The 21,418-nt window shown below is 36.4% G+C and overlaps 1 protein-coding gene across 2 annotated transcripts in view; it reads right to left on the minus strand.

Annotated features, from left to right (window-relative positions):
• Positions 1-21,418, minus strand: part of SMARCA1 (SWI/SNF related, matrix associated, actin dependent regulator of chromatin, subfamily a, member 1) — a 93,249-nt gene that overhangs the window by 20,760 nt on the left and 51,071 nt on the right. For both annotated transcript variants that reach the window (XM_054577001.1, XM_054577000.1), the window contains 4 exons: positions 18,434-18,556; positions 7,265-7,397; positions 4,936-5,054; positions 4,612-4,824 (listed from right to left, as the gene is read on the minus strand). In XM_054577001.1, the coding sequence (XP_054432976.1) occupies positions 4,612-4,824; positions 4,936-5,054; positions 7,265-7,397; positions 18,434-18,556 (588 nt within the window). The remainder of the gene's footprint in view (positions 1-4,611; positions 4,825-4,935; positions 5,055-7,264; positions 7,398-18,433; positions 18,557-21,418) is intronic.

Genomic DNA, 21,418 nt, shown 5'->3' on the forward strand with positions numbered 1-21,418 from the left:
AGGGCACACCGAGACAAATAAATATGGCCCAAATGAAAGAACAGATCAAAGCTCCAAAAATAGAACTAAACGATGAAGGGATAGCTAACCTATCACATGCACAGTTCAAAACATTGGTAATCAGCATACTCATAGAAATGGTTAAGTATGGTCACAAAACAGAGGAAAAAATAAGACTATGCAAAGTGAAATAAAGAAAAATATACAGGGAACCAACAGTAAATGGAAGGAAACAAGGACTCAAATCAACATTTGGAGCAGAGGGAAGATATAAACATTCAACAGGAACAAAATGAAGAAACAAGAATTCAAAAAATGAGGAGAGGCTGAGGAACCTCTGGAACAACTTTAAACAATCCAACATCCGAATCATAGGGGTGCCGGAAGGAGAAGAGGAAAAGCAAGAAATTGAAAACTTACTTGAAAAAATAATGAAGGAGAATTTCCCCAATTGGGCGAAGGAAACTGACTTCCAGGAAGTACAGGAAAGCTGAGAGAGTCCCAAAGAAGTTGGACCCAAAGAAGCACACACCAAGGTATATCATAATTACATTACCCGAGATTAAGATAGGGAGAGAATCTTAAAAACAACCAGAGAAAAGGAGACAATTACCTACAAATGAATTCCCATATGACTATCAGATGATTTCTCAAAAGAAACCCTGCAGGCAAGAAGGGGCTGGAAAGAAGTATTCAAAGTCATGAACAGCAAGGACCTACATCCAAGATTACTCTATCCAGCAAAGTCATCATTTAGAATGGAAGGGCAGATAAAGTGCCTCCCAAATAAGATCAAGTTAAAGGAGTTCATCATCAACAAGCTCTTATTATATGAAATGTTAAAGGGACTTATCTAAGAAAAAGAAGATCAAAAACTATGAGCAATAAAATGACAACAAACTCATAACTACCAACAACTGAACCTTAAAAAAAATTAAGCAAAAAGCTAGAACAGGAACAGAATCACAGAAATGGAGATGGGGATGGGGAGAGGGGAGAATGGGGGAAAATGTACAGGGAATAAGAAGCATAAATAGCAGGTACAAAATAGACGGGTAAGTTAAGAATAGTACAGGAAATAAAGAAGCCAAAGAACTTATATGTACAACCAATGGACATGAACTAAAGGGGGAAATGCTGGTGGGAAGGGGACATAGGGTGGAGGGGAATAAAGGTGAGAAAAAATGAGACAACTGTAATAGCATAATCAATAAAATATATATTTAGAGAAAAGGGAAAATATTCAAGAGGAGGGAAGCCTTCCAAGCTCATTTTACAAGGCCAGCATTATCCTAATTCCAAAACCAGATAAAGACATGACAAAGGAAGAAAATTATACACCAATATTCCTGATGAACATAGATACTAAGATCCTCAACAACATATTAGCAAACCAAATACAGCAATGCATCAAAAAGATAATACACCATGAAGAAGTGGGAAAGTGGGATGTATTCTGGGCATGAAGGGTGGTACAACATTCACAAATCAATAAATGTAATTTGCCACATAAACAAAATGAATGATAAAAACCACATGATCATATCAACAGATGCAGAAAAAGCATTTGATAAAATCCAGCACCGATTTATAATAAAAACTCTCAGCAAAGTGGGAATAAAAAGAACACACCAGAACATAATTAAGGCCATATATAACAAACCCACTGCCAGCATCATATTCAACAGGCAAAAACTACAAGTATTCCCCTTAAGATTGGGAACAAGACAGGAATGTCCACTTTCACCTCTCTTATTCAACATAGTAGTGGAAGTCCTAGCCACAGCAATGAGACAAGAAGAAGAAATAAAAGGCATCCAAATTAGAGAGGAAGAAGTAAAGCTGTCTTTATTTTCAAATGACATGGCACTATACATACAGAATCCCAAAGATTCCACCAAGAAACTACTAGAACTGACAAATGGGTTCAGCAAAAGTAGCAGGATACAAAATTAATATCCAGAAATCAGTGGCATTTTTATATGCCAATAACTAACGGACAGAAAGGGAAATTTTTAAAAATCCCATTTACAACTGTTTTAAAAAGAATAAAATACTTAGTACTAAATCTAACCAAGAATGTAAAATTCCTGTATTCAGAAAATTGTAAACAACGAAGAAAGAAACTGAAGAAGATACAAATAAGTGGAAGCAGATACCATGTTCATAGGTAGGAAGAATTAAAATATTCATCCTACCTAAAGCAAACTAGAGATTCAATGCAATTCCTATCGAGAGTCCATTGATATATTTCAAAAATTTATATGGAACCATAAAAGGCCCCACACAACAACAGCAATCCTGAGAAAGAAGAACAAAGTTGGAAGGAAGAATCACACTAATTAGTATCAAACTACAAGGCCACAGTAATCAAAACAGCATGGTACTGGCATAAAAACAGACACATAGCTCAATGGAACAGAATAAAGAGTCCAGAAATAAACCTACACCTTTATAGCCAATTAATATTTGACAGGAAGCAAGCACATACAATGGACTAAAGATAGTTTATTCAATAAATGGTAATGGGAAAATTGGACAGACACAGGCAGAAAGATGAAACTAAACCACCTTTTTATACCACACACAAGAATAAACACAAAATGGATCAAAGACTTAAATGTTAGACCCAAAACCATAAAAATCGTAGAAGAAAACACAGGCAGCAAAATCTCAGACACCGCTCATAGCAATATTTTATCGGATATATCTCCCCAGGCAAGGGGAAACAAAAGAAAAAATAAACAAAAGTGCCTATATCAAACTAAAAAGGTTTTGCACAGCAAAGAAAATCACCAACAAAATAAAAACACAACCCACAGAATGGGAATACATACTCACTGATACATCTGATAAAGGGTTAATATCCAAAATTTATAAAGAACTTACAAAACTCAACACCAAAAAAACAAATAAAAAATTTGCCCAATTAAAAAATGGGCAAAGGACCTGAATAGACACTTCTCCAAAAAGGACACACAGATGGCTAACAGACATATGAAAACATGCTCAATGTCACTAATCATCAGAGAAATGCAAATTAAAACCATAATGAGATATCATCTCACACCTGTCAGAATGGCTCTCATCAATCAATGAATAAACAAGTGCTGGTGAGGTTGTAGAGAAAGCGGTACCTTTTTGTACTGTTTGTACGAATACAGATTGGTGCAGCCACTGTGGAAAGCAGTATGGAAATAACTCAAAAACTTGAAAGTGGATCTGCCTTTTGACCCAGCAATCCCACTTCTGGGACTATATCCGGAGGAACCCAAAACACAAATTCAAAAGAACATAAGCACCCCTAGGTTCACTGCAGCATTATTTACAATCACCAAGACATGGAAGCAGCCCAAGTGTCCATCGATAGATGAGTGAATAATACAACTGTGGGACATTTACACAATAGAATACTACTCAGCCATAAAAAAGAAAATTTTACTCTTTGTCACTCTGTGGATGGACCCGGAGAACATTATTCTAAGTGAAATAAGCCAGTCAGAGAAAGACAAATAACATTATTTCACTTATATGTTGAATCTATTGAGCAAACTGAACTAACAAAGAAAATGGGGACAGACTCATAGATGGAGAGCAGGCTGACAGTTAGGGGAAGCGGGGAGGTAAGGAAGTAAAGGGAATGAGCAAAAAAGATACAGGACTCATGGACATGACAACAGTGTGGTGACTGCTGTGGAGAGGAGGTTATAAAGGGACTAAATGGTAATGGAAAAAATACAATAAAGATTAAATTTTTAAAAAACTTTGCATTATCAGCCCTGGCTGGTATCCCTCATTAGATTAAGCGCCAGCCTGTGAACCAAAGGGTCGCTGGTCCAATTCCCAGTCAGGGCACATGCCTGGGTTGTGGGCCAGGTCCCCAATAGGGGGCATGTGAGAGGCAACCACACATCGATGTTTCTCCTTCCCTTCCCCTGTGTCTAAAAATAATAAATAAAATCTATAAAAAAACAGCATCATCAAAAGAGTGACAACCCATCATGTACTTCCTGATATGATACAATTAAGAAGTACATACCACCTACATAGCATTCTTGCCAAAAATGCTTAACCTAAGTCTAACAATGAGCAAACAAAAAATTGTAATTAAAAGAAACTAAAGAGACTCAACCACCAAATGTAATATGTGAACTTTGGATCATCAACTTTAAACAACTATGAAAGATACTTTTAGGACAATTGAAAATTTTGCTCATGGACTCTATACTGGATAACATTACTGAATCAATGTTAGCATTTCAGAATGATATTGTGGTTATGTAGGAAAATGTCCTTATTTTTAGATGAATGCTGATGTATTTAGAAATGAACACTAATGATGTGTGCAACTTACTTTCAAATGGTTCAGTAATATGGATATATTTATGAAGTACAGATATGCATATCCAAATTCAAAATATAGATTCTACATTTATATAGAGATTCTAAGTGTGCACATGCACACGCGCACACGCACGCACACGCACACGGTCAGGGGGAGAAAGCCATTGTGGCAAATGTTAACAATTAGAGAATCTAAGTGAAGGATATATAATATATGAAATTTCCAAAATAAAAGTTGGAAGAAAAAAGTAAGAAAGGAATACATACCATAGCAGTTCTAGACTTGATAAACCAGTCAAATCTAAACTGAGGAGCATTCCGTACACATTGTCTTAATTCTTCGTACACGTTTTCTCTATCAAAGCCCATTTTGTGTAACATACAAATCAAGAATCTATCTTCTTCCTCAGTATAATTCTTTCCTTTGCTGGTTCCATACTGAATACGTAACTGATGAAATGGAGCCTTATATCTTGCAATCTGTGGATTTAAACACATTATTGGTTTGTCTAAATGTACAATAAGTCAAAGCTAATCACCATATCAATTAAAACAATCTAATAATAATTTTACAATTATGAAATATAGTACTTTGGCATCCAGGGCTTTCTTGATACTGATCCTTCGTTGAATTCTTGCTTCCCCGCGTTCAATTTGAGCCATGATTTTCTCAATGTCCTGTAATTCATTGCAACGCTCCCAAAATACAGCTGAAAAACAGTTATTACTTTAGAATGCTATCATCTTAAGAAAAAGAATCCAAGGAATTGCAGAATAAATAATTAACAGAAAAGGATACAATAAAATTATGTTTAAAATTAAGATTCAGATATATCTGTATAATATATGTTCAATTATTAAATGCCCTAACTTTTCATTTAAAAGTAAGGCCATGGACAAGGAGGTTTTAGGTTAGTGAGTTTCCTTTCATGAAATATTATGGCATTTTTAATTATCTATCCAAAACGATAGGATTTCAAGATACTACAGATACTGATTTAGGTGATGCTTTTATTCAAGCATGATATAGAAGGGACCAAACACATAAAGTGAAACAGGAGCAGAGAGAGGGTGACCATACTAACTTAGAGAATACACTTTCCTAGCAAACAAAAGCAAAAACAAAACCATTATCAACAGATTATTCAAACATCCTATGAAGCAGCAATTCTACTGAAACCATTGCTTCACTTTTGGAACCACTCACTGACCTCAGAATATTTCCAAAGACCTGTATGTAGCTTTTTTTTTTAATTACCTGGAATAGTCTAAACAATACAAAACACTAAGCCACCCACATTTTATTAATGAGGTAAATAGCCTGGCTGCATTAATATGACTTTAGTAAAAAGCTTTTTTTAATGACAGACTCTACATTCTCTATTTTTTTTCTTTTTAAAGTCTATCAAGAAAGAAATGTTAGCCCACTCTGATTTTTATAAGCACCTGCACTCATTCATTATTCATTCTCTCATTTATTCATTCAATACATATTTAAATACCTGCTATGTATAAGATACTCATGAACAGCCAATTGTACCCATTTCTTCTCTTATTGCAACAAACTACATTAACCCATTCCAATCCCCCCACCCTCTGACAGAGCCCCAATTAAGCTGTCCTGAGTTAGTCATGCCATTAGACCTGGAGTCAAATTTGAGAAAACATCTGACATGCTATCTTTTTTAATTGTTTTCTTCCAATCTGATATACACTGATGCTATTCTGAAGAGAATTCTACTTCAGAAAATCACTTTGCACGTATCTTTTTCCACTCTTTTCATTTACATCTTGCTGCTAAATGTTCTTCCTTTCATCTATTTTTCCCCTCTCTAAGCCCTCAAAGTCCTAAACTTATATGATAAAGCTTAAAAATAATAGAAATAGTATGCTGGTATCAAGAAAAAGGAAGTTCATAAACTTGACTTATATTACATAAACTAAAACCTCAATATAATCAACCTCTAAAGTATTCTCTAATTAAACCTGGCTTTCTTCAAACACTAGCACTATAGATAATTTAAGAGCTGGTCCCAGCCTGTATTAATCCTTGATATATTTATTAGTATTGTAATGTTTCCTATAGAATTTGAATTAAGCTAAGTAGGATTTGAGGGGCTAGCATAGAAACCTAAACCTACTTTGTAACATTGTTTCTATGAGGAAAAAAAACATGCTAAACAGCTAATACTTAGATTAAAATTGAAAGCTCAACCTATTTGAAAATTAGAGACTTCCTATTTTACATATAGAAAAATTCCTAGACATAATTACCTTTTTAATAAAGTTTCAGAAGCTTGAGGTTAAATATGCTGTAATGTAGGAATTATATTAACTCTATGTGCTTCAGCAGCTAATGTAGTTCTGATCAAGACCAAAGACCCAGCTGAGTAAAAGAGGGACATGATTCTACAATCAATCAGCAGATTTATTCAAGCAGTCTTTCTAGATCTATTCCAGCTTGCCTGGAGTTAATGGAACCCACATGACATGCCTGGATTTGACTGGAAACCTGACAGTGTCTGAGGACCTAAAATGGCCTAATTGGAATTCTCTACTTAAAGGATGACCTAGAAAGACACTAATTCAATCTGCTGAACCTGAAGTCGCGGACTTACTCAGAAAAGGACCAAATTCCAGAGGTGGGAAGGCGAGAAACATATTTTGTCAATGCGCATCAAATAGCCTTGTTTCATCAGGGCTTATTTTGCTGCATTAGATCACTACTATAGGCAACAGCAGTCACTTTGTTTTGGTAAGTCTTAAAATCTTTTCATAGAAATATAATTATATTTTATACTCTCACATGCACTTTATTCATAAAAGTTTAAAAGATTTCTGAACAATGGCACAGTTAAATTGACACTAAAGAAATTAATAGGATCACAATTAAATACCACATTTGAAGTTATATACAAACCCGAATACTCCATGACCTCCTCAGGGGATTTGCCCTCCACCTCTCGAGCTATATTATCAATGTCATCTCTTCCATACTTCTCATTAGCTTTAATAAATTGGTTAAAATCTCGCTTAGTCCAATTTGTGAATCCCTGTTAACAAAAAATTAAGAATCATCAATTAAGGTTAAATTAACAAATCCATTTATTGTTCTATTTACTTCTATACAATGATACATTAAAACTGTTTAAAAGACTTAAAATGCTTCTCCTCATAAAATCCCAGATTTTTTATGTTGGAATCAAAAGTTGAGTGAGTCTTATTTGTAAGAATAACTGCTTTTCTATCATGAAGAGAATGTACTTCTCCCTATGTACTAAAAGCTGATTTATAGTTTCAAGATATTGTACAGTTTTTAATTCCATATTTTATAGATTCCTATTACATTAAAATACAAATGCATTAAAATACTAACATAAATGAGGTCCTGATATTCCAGAACTACAATTTTTTCTTCTCATTTTTTTTTATTTTTAGAGAGGGGGGAGGGAGGGAGAAAGAAAGGGAGAGAAACATTAATGTCAGAGAGAAACATTAATTGGTTGCCTCTTATGCCACCACCAGGGACTGAACCCACAACCCAGGCATGTGCCCTGACTGGAAATGAAACTGGCAACCTTTCACTTTATGGAATGATACCCATTATAGAATGAGCCACACAAGTCAGGCCTCAATGTTGTGTTTGTTTGTTTTTTTTCCCCCACAATTCCATTCCCATGTAAATTAAGGGAGAAATGTGGATGCCTTAAATTAGAAAAACATGGAGAAAAAAACAGAAAAAAATTTATAGCTTTTTATATCATTCCAAGCATCCAAGTAATTTCTCTCAAAACTATTCAAACTGGAATTCCTATAAACAGAATTGTACTGTGCCCACTCAATTTCTTTACTAAAGGATAAACCAGTTTAACCAGTGTTTTAAAATTCATCAGTATTACCAGCATGTCATTGTCAAGTCACAAGACCAATATCCTTATAATTTGTTTTCCACTCCTTATGTCCCAACCCACATAAATGTGATATCCTTGACAGTGCAAAACTCTATCCCTAGCCTTGAGTTGATAACGATTTCAGATAACCTCACATTTTTTCTTTGTACTGCCATGAGGTTTTTTTTAAAGATTTTTTTAAAATTTATTTTTAGAGAGGAGAAGGGAGGGAGAAAAGGAGGGGGAGAAACATCAACGTGTGGTTGTCTCTCATGCACCACCTACTGGGGACTTTGCCTGCAACCCACACATGTGCCCTAGACTGGGAATCAAACTGGCGACCTTTTGGTTCACAGGCTGGTGCTCAATCCACTGAGCCACACCAGCTAGGGCTGTACTGCCATGAGCTTTAAAACATGCATATATGGTCAATTTATGACAAGTCAAGGATATGGAATGGGAAAAGGACAGTCTCTTCAATAAATGGTGCTGAGAAAATCAGACAGCCACAAGCAAAAGAATGAAACTGAACCACTATCTTACACCATATACAAAAGTTATCTCTAAATGAACTAAACACTTGAACCTAAGACCTGAAACCATAAAACTCCTAGAAGAAAATGTTAAGTGGTAAGCTCCTTGAAATGTGTCTTGGAAATGATTTTTTGAATCTGATACCAAAAGCAAAAACAGCAAAAATTAAAATAAACAAGTGAGACTACATCAAAATAAAAAGCTTTTATACAGCAAATGAAACCATCAACAAAATGAAAAGGAAACCTACTAAATGGGAGAAAATATTTGCAAATCATGTATCTGATAAGAGCTAATATCCAAAATTTATAAATTACCCCGACAACTCAATAGCAAAAAAAATGATTAAAAATGGGCAGAAGATCTGAATAAACATTTCACTAAAGAAGACAGAGAGATAGCCAAAAGGCACATGAAAAAAAAACACTCTACATCATCTTCAGGGAAATGCAAATCAAAACCACCATGAGATACCAACTTGTACCTGTCAGAATGGCTATTATCAAAAAGCGTATTGTAGAAATAAGTGGTGATAAGGAAGTGGAGAAAAGAGAACCCTTCTGCATTGTTGGTAGATATGTAAGCTGGTGCAGCCACTACAGAAAACAGTATGGAGGTTCCTCAAAAATTTAAAAATAAAACCACCAAATGACCCAGCAGTTCAACTTCTGAGTATTTATTTGAAGAAAATGAAAACATTATTTCAGAAAGATATATGCACCCCCATGTTCATCACAGCTCTATTTACAATGGAGGAATAGATAAGGAAATTGTGATACATACACACACACACACACACACACACACACACACGCACACACTCTCTCTCTCTCTCTCTCTCTCTCTGAAATATTATTCAGTCTTAAAAATTAATAAAAACTTGCCCACTATGACAGCATGGATGGACCCTGAGGGCACTATGTAAAGTGAAATAAGTCAGACAGAGATCAATAAATATTGTATGATTTCTCTTATATGTGGAATCTTAAAGAAAAAAACTAAGTTCATATAGATAGAGAACAGTGGCAGTTGCCAGAGGCACTGGGTAGGTGGGTAGGAGAAATGGGTGAATTGTTTGGGGTTTTTTTTTAGAATAAATATTTTTTTAAAAAAAACAATTATTTATGGCAGCAGGTAGGGGTCAAGTCAAAGAACATGTATAAAGGACCCATGGACAAAGACAATAGGGGAAGGATTGAAAGTAGAAGGTTGGGGTGGGAACAACAGGGGAGAGTAATGAGGGGAAAGTGGGGGCAACTGTAAGTGAACAATAAAAAAATGTTTAAACATAAAATATCAAAACAAAAAAGATTAATTCAACTACTAAGAGGGACAAAAAAATTTATTTTACTTCTAATTAAAACTTCAGCAATTACTCAGTTAAGACTGTATATTCACATTATTTTATATAATCACAATATACTACAAAGCAAGTAGCATTCTAAGACCATAAATTTATTTTTGTGTTCAGGAAATAAATTTTTAAAATAAAACATGAATTTTTAAATGTTTTATTCTATGGTAATTCCTAATATTCATCCAATTGCAATAACATTTCAAACTTAAATTTATGACTTCCAGGCATCTGGTTAAAAAGATTATGAATATAATTTGTGAAAGTGTATTTAATGAAATTACAAGACATGACAAAGAAAAGACATATATAATAAATAAGATATAAATATAAAAACTATATTTGAATAATTAATGTGGAACATTTCCTAGCACTGTGCCTTCCATATTGTTCAAAGGAATTTGTTGAATAAATAAATCTTGCTGTCAACTTTTTTATTAATGTGGTATCACTCAGTACACATTTTTGTTTATTATTTTCCAAGATTTTTTTTATGCTATAACTTTCTAAACGTCTACAAATGATTTTGGAAGTATGACACTCATAAAACTCATTAAAGCTACAATGACCAGAAAGCATTAATATTTTGTTCAAATGGAAATGTGCCTATTTAGGGAACATTAGCTTTTATTTTTTTTAATTGTATTTTATTGATTATGCTATTATTGTTGTCCTGATTTTTCCCCTTCCACCCAAGCACCCCCTACTCCCTCAGGCAATCCCCACACCATTGTTCATGTCCATGTATCATGCATGTAAGTTCTCTGGCTACTCCATTTCCTATACTGTACTTTACATCCCCACAGCTATTCTGTAACTACCTATTTGTACTTCTTAGCCTCCTCACCTCTTCATCGTCCCGCACACTTTCTCCCATCTGGCAACCAAAAAGCACTCTCCATATCAATGATTCTATCTCTGTTGTCATTGTTTGCTTAGTTTGATTTTTAGATTCAATTTTCATAGATATGTATTTTTGCCATTTATATTGTTCATAGTTCAGATCTTCTTTTTCTTAAATAAGTCCTCTTAACATTTTAAATAATAATGGTTTGGTGATGATGAACTCCTTTAACTTTTTCTTGTATGGGAAGCTCTTTACCTGCCCTTTGATTCTAAATTATAGCTTTTCTGGGTAGCATCATCTTAGTTGTACATCCTTGCTTTTCATGAATTTGAATATTTCTTGCCAATACCTTCTAGCCTGCAAAGTTTCTTTTGATAAATCAGCTGAAAGACCTATGGGAACTCCCCTGTAGGTCACTTATTTTTCTTCCTGTTTTTAAGATTCTCTCTTTAACCTTTGTCATTTTAATTATGATGTGTCTTGGAGTGGGCCTGTTTGCATCCATCTTGTTTGGGACTCTCTGTGCTTCCTGGACTTGCATGGCTATTTCCTTCACCAAATTAGGGAATTTTTCTTTCATTATTTTTTCAAATAGATTTCCAATTTCTTGCTCTCTCTCTTCTCCTTCTGGTACCCTTATAATGTGCATGTTACCAACACCTGAAGTCGTCCCAGATGCTGCTGACACTATCCTCGTTTTTTTGGCCTCTTTTTTCCTTCTTCCATTTCGGATTGGGTGTTTCTTGCTCCCGTATGTTGCAAATCACTGATTTGATTCTTGGCTTCAGCTACTCTACTCTTGTTTCCCTATAAATTGTTCTTGATTTCATTAGTGTATAATTCATTTTTGACTGGGTCTTTTTATGCTGTTGGGATCCTCACTAAGTTCCTTAAGCATCCTTACAACCAGTGTTTTGAACTCTGCATCTGACAGATTGATTATCTCCATTTTGTTTAGTTCTTTTTCTGGAGTTTTGATCTGCTCTTCCATTTGAGCTGTGTTTGTCTCTTCGTTTTGGAAGCCTCCCTGTGTTGATTTCTATGTATTAGGTAGAGCTGCTATGTATTAGGTAGAGCTGCTTTTACTCCCTGTCTTGGTAGCATGGCCTAATGTACTAGGTGTCCTGTAGGGTCCAGTGGCACAGCCTCCCCTATCATACAAGCTGGGTACTCAAGGGGCACCCTTTGTGTGGGCTGAGTACACCCTCCTCTTATAGTTGTGCCCTGGTTACTGTTGGCATATCAACAGTAGGTATTTACTCAGGCTGGTCAGTAGCAAGGATTGGCTTTGACCACTCATCACCAACTTCTGCCTTCTGTGAAGGATCAGCAGTGCAGAAGCAGGGTGGTAGAGTTTTGATGTGGTCTGTAGCTGTCCACTGGGTGCAAAGGCTCTGCGGTTTCCCTGGTGGTGCAAGCCAAGGTCAGTCCCCACCTATATTTTGCTCTTATTGTTTAGCCTTGGTTACTGTTGGAAGGTCAATGCAAGGGATTTACCCAGGCCAGTCACAGCAAGGACTGGCTGTGACCACTATCAACTTTTGCCCTCCGTAGAGGATCACCTGTACCAGGTCCCATTCCATAGAGCAGGACTTAATTCCTCAGGGCTATGGTACCTGCTTAGTCCACCCCTTCAGTGTTGCTTGTGGAGGTTGTTGAGTAGTGGTGCTCCAACGTGGTTTGTAGCTATCCACTAGGTGAACAGGCTCTGGGGTTTCTGGGTGCAGTTCAGGGTCAGCCACTGCCTGTGTTCTATCTGGCGCCACTTGGCATGAGGTATAAAGCAGTTTACAGATTGCTGCTGCATGTGCTGGGCTTGGAGGTGCCTGAACATGTCCAGACTGTGAACCAAGGCCAGCTACTTGTAGTGCTGGGCCTGGGCTTGTTTATCAAGAGGTACAAGGGCTCGCTGAGGCCAGCTGCTGCTTGTTAGAGAGGATTAAGGAAGACCTGAAGCATGAACCATGACTAGCCATTTGTATGGAAAAGGCACTGTTAAAAGCTTGGGTGGGCCCATAAGGTGGGTGGGTCAGGGACTCAAGGAATCACCAGGTTATGGCAAACAGTGTTAAGACAGACTGATGGAGTCTCAGATATGGTGCCCACTTTCTCTGTGGCTCTGGGGGGCGGTCAGGGTTCAGAAAAGGAACAGTGACCTCTACCAGCAGTTCTCTCTGTGAGAAAGCTGTGTCCCAAGTCTTGCCCTGCTTCCAGACACTTCAGTTCCTCCCCTTATACCACTGGTGCCTTTCAAGCTGCTTCCCTGGTGCTGGAGCTCAAAGGTAGTGAGTCTGTGTAAGTGTGTGTGAGTCCTTGAAAAGGAACTGTCTGGGAATCCAGAAGTTTTTTCCATTGACTAAATCCTCACTGGTTTTTGCAGCCAGAAGTGTACAAAGGGTGCCCCTTGAGTACCCAGCTTGTATGATAGGGGAGGCTGTGCCACTGGACCCTACAGGACACCTAGTACATTAGGCCATGCTACCAAGACAGGGAGTAAAAGCAGCTCTACCTAATACATAGCAGCTCTACCTAATACATAGAAATCAACACAGGGAGGCTTCCAAAACGAAGAGACAAACACAGCTCAAATGGAAGAGCAGATCAAAACTCCAGAAAAAGAACTAAACAAAATGGAGATAATCAATCTGTCAGATGCAGAGTTCAAAACACTGGTTGTAAGGATGCTCAAGGAACTTAGTGAGGATCCCAACAGCATAAAAAGACCCAGTCAAAAATGAATTATACACTAATGAAATCAAGAACAATTTATAGGGAAACAAGAGTAGAGTAGCTGAAGCCAAGAATCAAATCAGTGATTTGCAACATACAGGAGCAAGAAACACCCAATCCGAAATGGAAGAAGGAAAAAAGAGGCCAAAAAAACGAGGATAGTGTCAGCAGCATCTGGGACGACTTCAGGTGTTGGTAACATGCACATTATAAGGGTGCCAGAAGGAGAAGAGAGAGAGCAAGAAATTGGAAATCTATTTGAAAAAATAATGAAAGAAAAATTCCCTAATTTGGTGAAGGAAATAGCCATGCAAGTCCAGGAAGCACAGAGAGTCCCAAACAAGATGGATGCAAACAGGCCCACTCCAAGACACATCATAATTAAAATGACAAAGGTTAAAGAGAGAATCTTAAAAACAGGAAGAAAAATAAGTGACCTACAGGGGAGTTCCCATAGGTCTGTCAGCTGATTTATCAAAAGAAACTTTGCAGGCTAGAAGGTATTGGCAAGAAATATTCAAATTCATGAAAAGCAAGGATGTACAACCAAGATGATGCTACCCAGAAAAGCTATAATTTAGAATCAAAGGGCAGGTAAAGAGCTTCCCATACAAGAAAAAGTTAAAGGAGTTCATCATCACCAAACCATTATTATTTGAAATGTTAAGAGGACTTAAAAGATTAAAACTATGAAAATAAAATGCAATAAATCAATAAATATATCTATCAACAACTGGAGAGAATCAAGATGGTGGAGGAGTGGGTGGAAGTCACACTGATCTCCTCCCAGGACCAACCTGGAACTACAACTAAATTGTAGAGAAATCAACTGGAATGAACAGCCGAGCAGTAGCAAAAGAGGAGCCTTATAACCTTGGACAGACAGAAGAATCAGCTTTAGCACAACCTAACTGGTAAGGACCTCAGTACAGATTCGAGAAGGCAGGCAGGGCGCCTACAGGCATCAGCACCACAGGATATTGAAACAGCCAGCTGGATCCCAATGAGAAGAGCAGGCTATAAACCACAAGCAGGGATCTCCAGCCTACAGCACCAGAGCCCAAAAAGTATGCATACAACAGCCAGCTGCGAAAAGTGACAGGGTTGCTCTCTGACACAGATGAGCAGCAGGAGATGCAAAGAGCCATTTACAGTGCCAACACATAATTTTTTGTTTGTAGCCACCTACCATGGGCTCCGGCAAGGTGGGGGCAGAGTGGGCTGGAGACGCCTGGGGAGAGACTGGGGAAGGAGGTTTTGGGGAGAGAACGGAGAGAATAGCTGGCATGATCCTGGTGCTGACTCCTCCCCCACACAGCAACAGCTACTCTGGCTCAAGTAGACCACTCCCCTGAGCAGCAGCAGCCGTGAAAGGACCCAATAACTCCGCCCCCAGAAGAGACTCCTCCCTGCTCTGACCAGTCTAAGCCAGCCTGCTGAGTGCACAGTGACCAGATTGACAGCTGAAGGAGACAGCCACAAACAGTAGATTACTGGAGGTCTTGAACAAACTGCCTAAGGTCAGACAGGGACGACATCTGACATCATCAGAGGCAGATCCAGAAAGTAAAAACAGCGCTCTCCTACCATAGAGGTTCACACCACAAAGTCAGGAAATCAAGACCAATTTAATAAGCAGAAGCAAAAAAGAAGACTCTTACAAATAATGGGAAGACAAAGAAACACCCACCAGTCAAAGGGAAAGGAGGAATCCCCAGAAAGAGAACTAAATGAAATAGAGGCAAGTAAACTATCAGATATTGAGTTCCAAACAACGGTTGTAAGGAAGCTCGGTGAGCTCGGTGAGTTCAAAGAGAATTACCAAAAACTACAGGGAAATTACAAGGAACTTACCGCAAACTACATCAGCATGAAAAAGGACATAGAAACTATCCATAAGAGGAAAAGGTGATGAAGAATACAGTTTCTGAATTGAAGAACAAAGCAGAAGGAATCGAAAGCAGGCTCAATGAAGCAGAGGATTAAATCAGCAAGCAGGAGGACATGGTGGAAAAAAGCTGCCAGAAAGAGCATGAAAATGAAAAAAGACTCAAAAAGAATGAAGAAGCACTTAGGGAAATGCAGGACAACCTGAAATGTAATAATATCCATATAATAGGTATACCAGAAGGAGAAGAGGATGAGGAAGGGAGAGAGAACCTGTTTGAAAATGTAATGTTGGAAAACTTCCCTCATTGGTGGAGAGAAAAAGTTACACACGCCCAGGAAGCAGAGGGGGTCCCATTGAAGAGGAACCCAATGAGGCCCACTCCAAGACACATCATCATTAAAATCGCAAATATCAAAGACAAACAGAAATCCTAAAGGAAGCATGGGAGAAAGAGGCAGGAACACATAAGGGAGCCCTGATATGTCTAGCAGCTGACTTCTCAACAGAAACACTAAAAGCCACAAGGGAATGGCAATAAATACTCCAAGCAATGAAAAGCAAAGGTTTGCAACCAAGACTGCTCTACCCAGCAAGGCTCTCAATTAAAATGGAAGGCAAAATGAAGAGTTTCCCAGACAAAAGAAAGCTAAAAGAATACACCTCCACCAAACCAGCACTGCAAAATATGCTAAAGGGACTGCTTTAAGAAGATGAAGAAAAAGAGTCTATGAATACCCAGTTCCTTTCGCAGTCACCAATCCTTGATACAACCAATATTTTTAATACTTGTTAATCTGATTGTGGCAATGATGTGTTAATTATCACTTTATTATTTGTTGAAACTAAACTTGTTTTTGCATATTTCTTGTCTATTTCTATTTTTAAAAAAAAGCTTTAAATGACTTTTTGGTATTCTTTATCAATTTTTTGACTCTATGTTTGTAGAATTTTTTTTTCCCCCTAGGGAAAAAAAGAACCCAAAAAGCTATTAACCCTTTTATAGATGTGTTGCAAATACTTTCCTATTCTATACTTGTACTTTAACTTTTTTATATGTATATTACTCTATAGCTTTAAATGTTAAATGTAGTCATATTGTCAATAGTTTATTTTATAGCTTCCAGGTTTGAATACGTTACTTCAGGATAAGAAAAATATTATTTTTGTATTTTCTCCTAAAACTCGTTAGGTTTTTTTAAATTAATTAATTTATTTTTTCAAATACATTTGTCTCTGCCTACCCCCCACCACTTTCCCTTTTCCCCTCCCTCCCTCCTTCCCTCCCTCCCTCCCTCCCTCAACTCTTCCCCTTTGGGTTTTACATACTGATTTTTAACTCGCCTGAATATTTCTTGAATAATGTGTGAAATAGGGCTCTATACTGGTTTTATTTCAAGTCATAGTGGTCCATGCACCTTATTTGTTGAATTAGCCTTATTTTATCCATTGATCGAAATATCAATTAAATCATATATTACATTGTTAAAAGATATATGTTTGTTTCTAGAATGCACATTATACTTCACTGATCTACTTGAGTATTTCTGTGTTTGTGTCATGATTGCTGAGACTTTATAATGGATTTAAATTTTTTAATAATTTATAATGAATCTTGACATTTTAAAAAATAAATAAATAAAATCAATGTGCATTTTTAAAAAAGAAAGAAGGAACTCCTACCTGTTGCAACAACATGAATGGAACTGGAGAATATTGTGCTAAGTGAAATAAGCCAGTCGGTGAAAGACAAACACCAAATGATCTCACCTGTAAGTGGAGTCTATTCAACAAAAAAAACTATCGAACAAAATAAACCATAGGCATGGAAACAGGGAGCAGACTGAAAGTGACCAGAGGGGATGGGGAAGGAGGACAATGGTGGAAAGAAGGAGAAGGGACTAGACAAGGAACATGTATGAATGACCCATGGACATGGACAACAGAGTGGGAACTGACTGTGGGAGAGGAGGGTGGAGTGGGATGGGTGGAGGGGGGCAAAGGGGGAAAATTGACAGCTGTAATAGAATAAATATGATTTAAAAATAAAAATTTAAAAAAATTAAATCTAAAAAACTAAGCAACCAAGGAAAACAGAAACAGAAGCATAGACAGAACATTTTGATGGTTGCCAGAGGGGAAGGGGGCCTGAGGGAATGGCCGGAAAAGGTGAAGGGATTAAGAAGTACAAATTGGTAGTTACAGAATAGCCCTAGGTATAAAGTACAAACACGAAATGCAGTAGCCAAAGAACTTATACCCATGGACATGAACCATGGTGCAGGGGATTGCCTGGGGGAGTGGGGGGGTGCTGGGTGGAGGGACAAAAAGGGGGGAAAATTGGGACATCTCTAATAGAATAAACAATAAAATATAATTTTTAAAAAGTTTCAGAAATCTCTCTTCATGGTATTAAATTTCTTTCCAAGAAAGGATAACAGGTATTTTGAGAATTATGACATTATTACATAAGTAAAATATTAGTAAAAAATATAATTTCAGAGGATAGTTCATACACTCAATAAAATAAATGTAAATTTTCAGGAATATTCTAGTATTTACTGTCAGGATTCATAAGTGAATTAAATACTTTATTACAATTATTAAAATACATGTCTTGTTTCTAACAACTGACACCTACATTTTACATTTACGTATTATTCCCTGTTATTTCCAAAAGGGTGTATTTTGTGGAGAGGATATTTGGTCTAAACATTTACAAAATCGCCCTGAGTTTTGTTAATGTGTTCAATAAAAGTACTAAGCTTATATAATAAAATGTTATGTGTATTTTCTTTTTTTCTATTTGTTGACTAGAAGTATTTGAGCCACTTAAAATATCTTACTTGTGTTAGAAGTTTTTCCTTTTCTTCAATCTCTTCTGCTGTAAGAGGTTCAGCTCCATCAATTTTTTTTTGCTCCTCTCTTTGAGCCACAGCTGGATTTGGGATATCAGTATTCTTTGGGACCTAAAAATTAAGAAATGAGTTATTAGTAAACTGTTCAGAAAAATTAAGGGTATATATATACATAGCAATCTTTAGTTATTTCAAGAGTAAACAATACAAAGTATGACAGAATGACACATGATCTGCTCCACATTCCTAGTACCATGTTATTACCAAAATAAAAACCTTAAATGTGCCACATGGTATTTTAAAGTTAAAGCCCATTGCTAAGTGCCACATTATATTCTAGATTTACTTATACTGTAGAACAAAATATATCCTTATAATATTATAATACATGGTAATAATAATAATATCATTATCCCCAATACCAACATTATACAACAAAGTCTCAAGCCCAGAAGAAACAAATTTGGCAGTACAAAAAGAGCCCATATTCACCTGGCAATATAGACAGCAGTAGAGAAATGGCAATGCACCTGAAGATTGCATCCAATGCTCTGATCAGTTCATTGTGCAAGAGGAAAGGCATGTTTTTATTGCCTTCCAGGGTTGGAAAGGGAGAGCATCTTCACATAAAATGCAACATGTCTAGAAGAAGTGACAGGATAATGGAGAAGCAAAACTAAAACAAAAGATAATATACACGGTGGGACAAAAGTAGGTTTATAGCTCTAAGTACATGAAACACAGAGTTTATTCTTGTATTGTTATTTATTAATTGTTGTATTATTTTCCATACAAACAACTGTAAACCTACTTTTGCCCCACCATGAATATAAGAAGGTAGGGGTAGTAGAGCACACAAACATCTGTGATTGGACCTGCAGTCAAGGAAAAAGGACTACAGTAGTAGTGACTAACAGAATTATAGTTTTCTAGGTAAAGAGCTATAAATACACTTACAACTAAAGAGAAGATAGCTCAAGTTCAAAAGACTAAGGACAGAAGCTCAGCTCTGCAAGGAAGCAGTCAGTCACCTGTATCTCAAAACAATAGCCACAGGGGCCTCAGTGTGGCACAGTGAACATAGAAAATCAGTATGGTTCAGCAACATGGAGCAGCAGTCATTGTATGAAGTGACAAACTAAGTCACTCAGCCCAAAGCCTCCCACCATTTCTATGTTCATCTGCAGTGATGACGCAGCACACTGATTTAAAAGGTATGTACATAATGTATGTATTGGTACACTTTTACAGCATGCCATTAAACATGAAAAGGATTGACAGTAAGCCTTCTGCTGTTTTGGAATGCACACCTATAATAAATGACTCATTTCCTAGGGATAATAGATGGTTTTACTACAATGTAATTATAACACATATTATTTTTCTAATTTTGATCCATACTTCATATAGATTGAAACCATATCATTGTAACTTAAAATAAGTATTTTTAAAACTATTATATCTAACAGTTGTTTAAATATAAAACCTATGAACAGGGCATTAAAAAGAAATACTGAAAAAAACAGATTGATTTGTAGTCATCAATACAATAAAATTATTAAGTATTGCCTAAATGTCTATTATGTCCATAGCACTACGATGGGTATTCAGTGAAATACAGAAGAAGTAATGGACATGATCCTTGCCCTCAGAGAGCTCACAACCTAGTTGTGAAGTTTTGAGGTGTACCTTAAGAACTCAAAAGATGTGGGGAGATGGAGAGGAGGGAAAGAATATTCTAGGTGCGAGCAGCAAAAACAAAAAAATGAAGGAACAAATGTACAGAAAAGAAACACATGGGGTTTATGTTGAGAAGGGATAACAAGGCTAGGTGGAGACAAATTTAGAAAGCTTTTTGAAACTACAGAGTAGGCAACAGCAAGCCACTGAACAAAGAAGTAAATTGTCAAAACAATACCCGCACCTTTTAGCTTTGCGCTGGATGAAGTGGGGAAGTGACTAGAGGCAAGAGAACCAACTAAACTATTGTAATCTAGTGAGGTATGATCACTTGGCTTAGCATAGTAGCAAATGGAAATGAAAAAAAAGAAGGCATAAATTAAAAATTAAATATATTCCAGTGGTAAGCATGATTAAAAATAAAATTTTTCAATAATTCAATTTTCAAATCACAGACACCAGTAATTCATTCCTATCTACTCAAAGAAAGGAAACAAATCTACACAAAGACTTTTATTAGAATGTTCTCAGCAACTTTATTCACAATAGCAAAAAACCAGGGGAAAAAATGTCCATCAACAAGAGAATGGATAAGCAAACTGTAGTGTATCTTTACAATGGAACAGTACTCATCAATAAAAAAAGAAATGAACCTCTAATAATGGAGCAACGTGAATGAATCTCAAAAACAGGATGTTAATTGAAAGAGCCTTACACATATGTATGACTCCATTTATGTGAAATTCTAGAACAAAAAAATCTAATCTATAGAGGAAAATAACAGAACAGTGGTTGTCCTGGGGTTTGGGTCTGGGGATTGACTGGGAAGGGGCACTTTCTGGACTAATAGTAATGTTGTATATCTTTATATGGGTTTCAGTTATGTAGATGTAAGCATCTGTCAAAATATATCAAATGATACACTTCACTGTATGTAAATTTTACCTTAAAAAAGAACCACATAAATACTGAACTCTGGCTAATGATAAGCATGTTGAAGTGTTTCTGGGTAAAATATATTTATGTCTGCAAGTTTTAAATGCATGAAAAAATAAGATGGATATTGATTTGATAGAAGGCTGGAGAATTGGACAAATAGGTGATAAATCAAATACAGTAAGATGTAAATTGTAAAACATATGTGGTCTGTATATGAGTGTTCACTGTACAATCACTTCAACATTTTTGTATGTTTGAAAATTTTTCATGAAAAAATGTTTGAAAAAAAATTACAGACATAGCTTTACAAGTTTAAAAGACCTTTAAATTGCTGATATGTGAAATTTGGCTTCA

Source organism: Pteronotus mesoamericanus, unplaced genomic scaffold (genome assembly GCF_021234165.1).
Source record: "Pteronotus mesoamericanus isolate MK-2021 breed Mesoamerican mustached bat unplaced genomic scaffold, CSHL_Meso_final contig_40, whole genome shotgun sequence".
Taxonomy (NCBI): domain Eukaryota; kingdom Metazoa; phylum Chordata; class Mammalia; order Chiroptera; family Mormoopidae; genus Pteronotus; species Pteronotus mesoamericanus.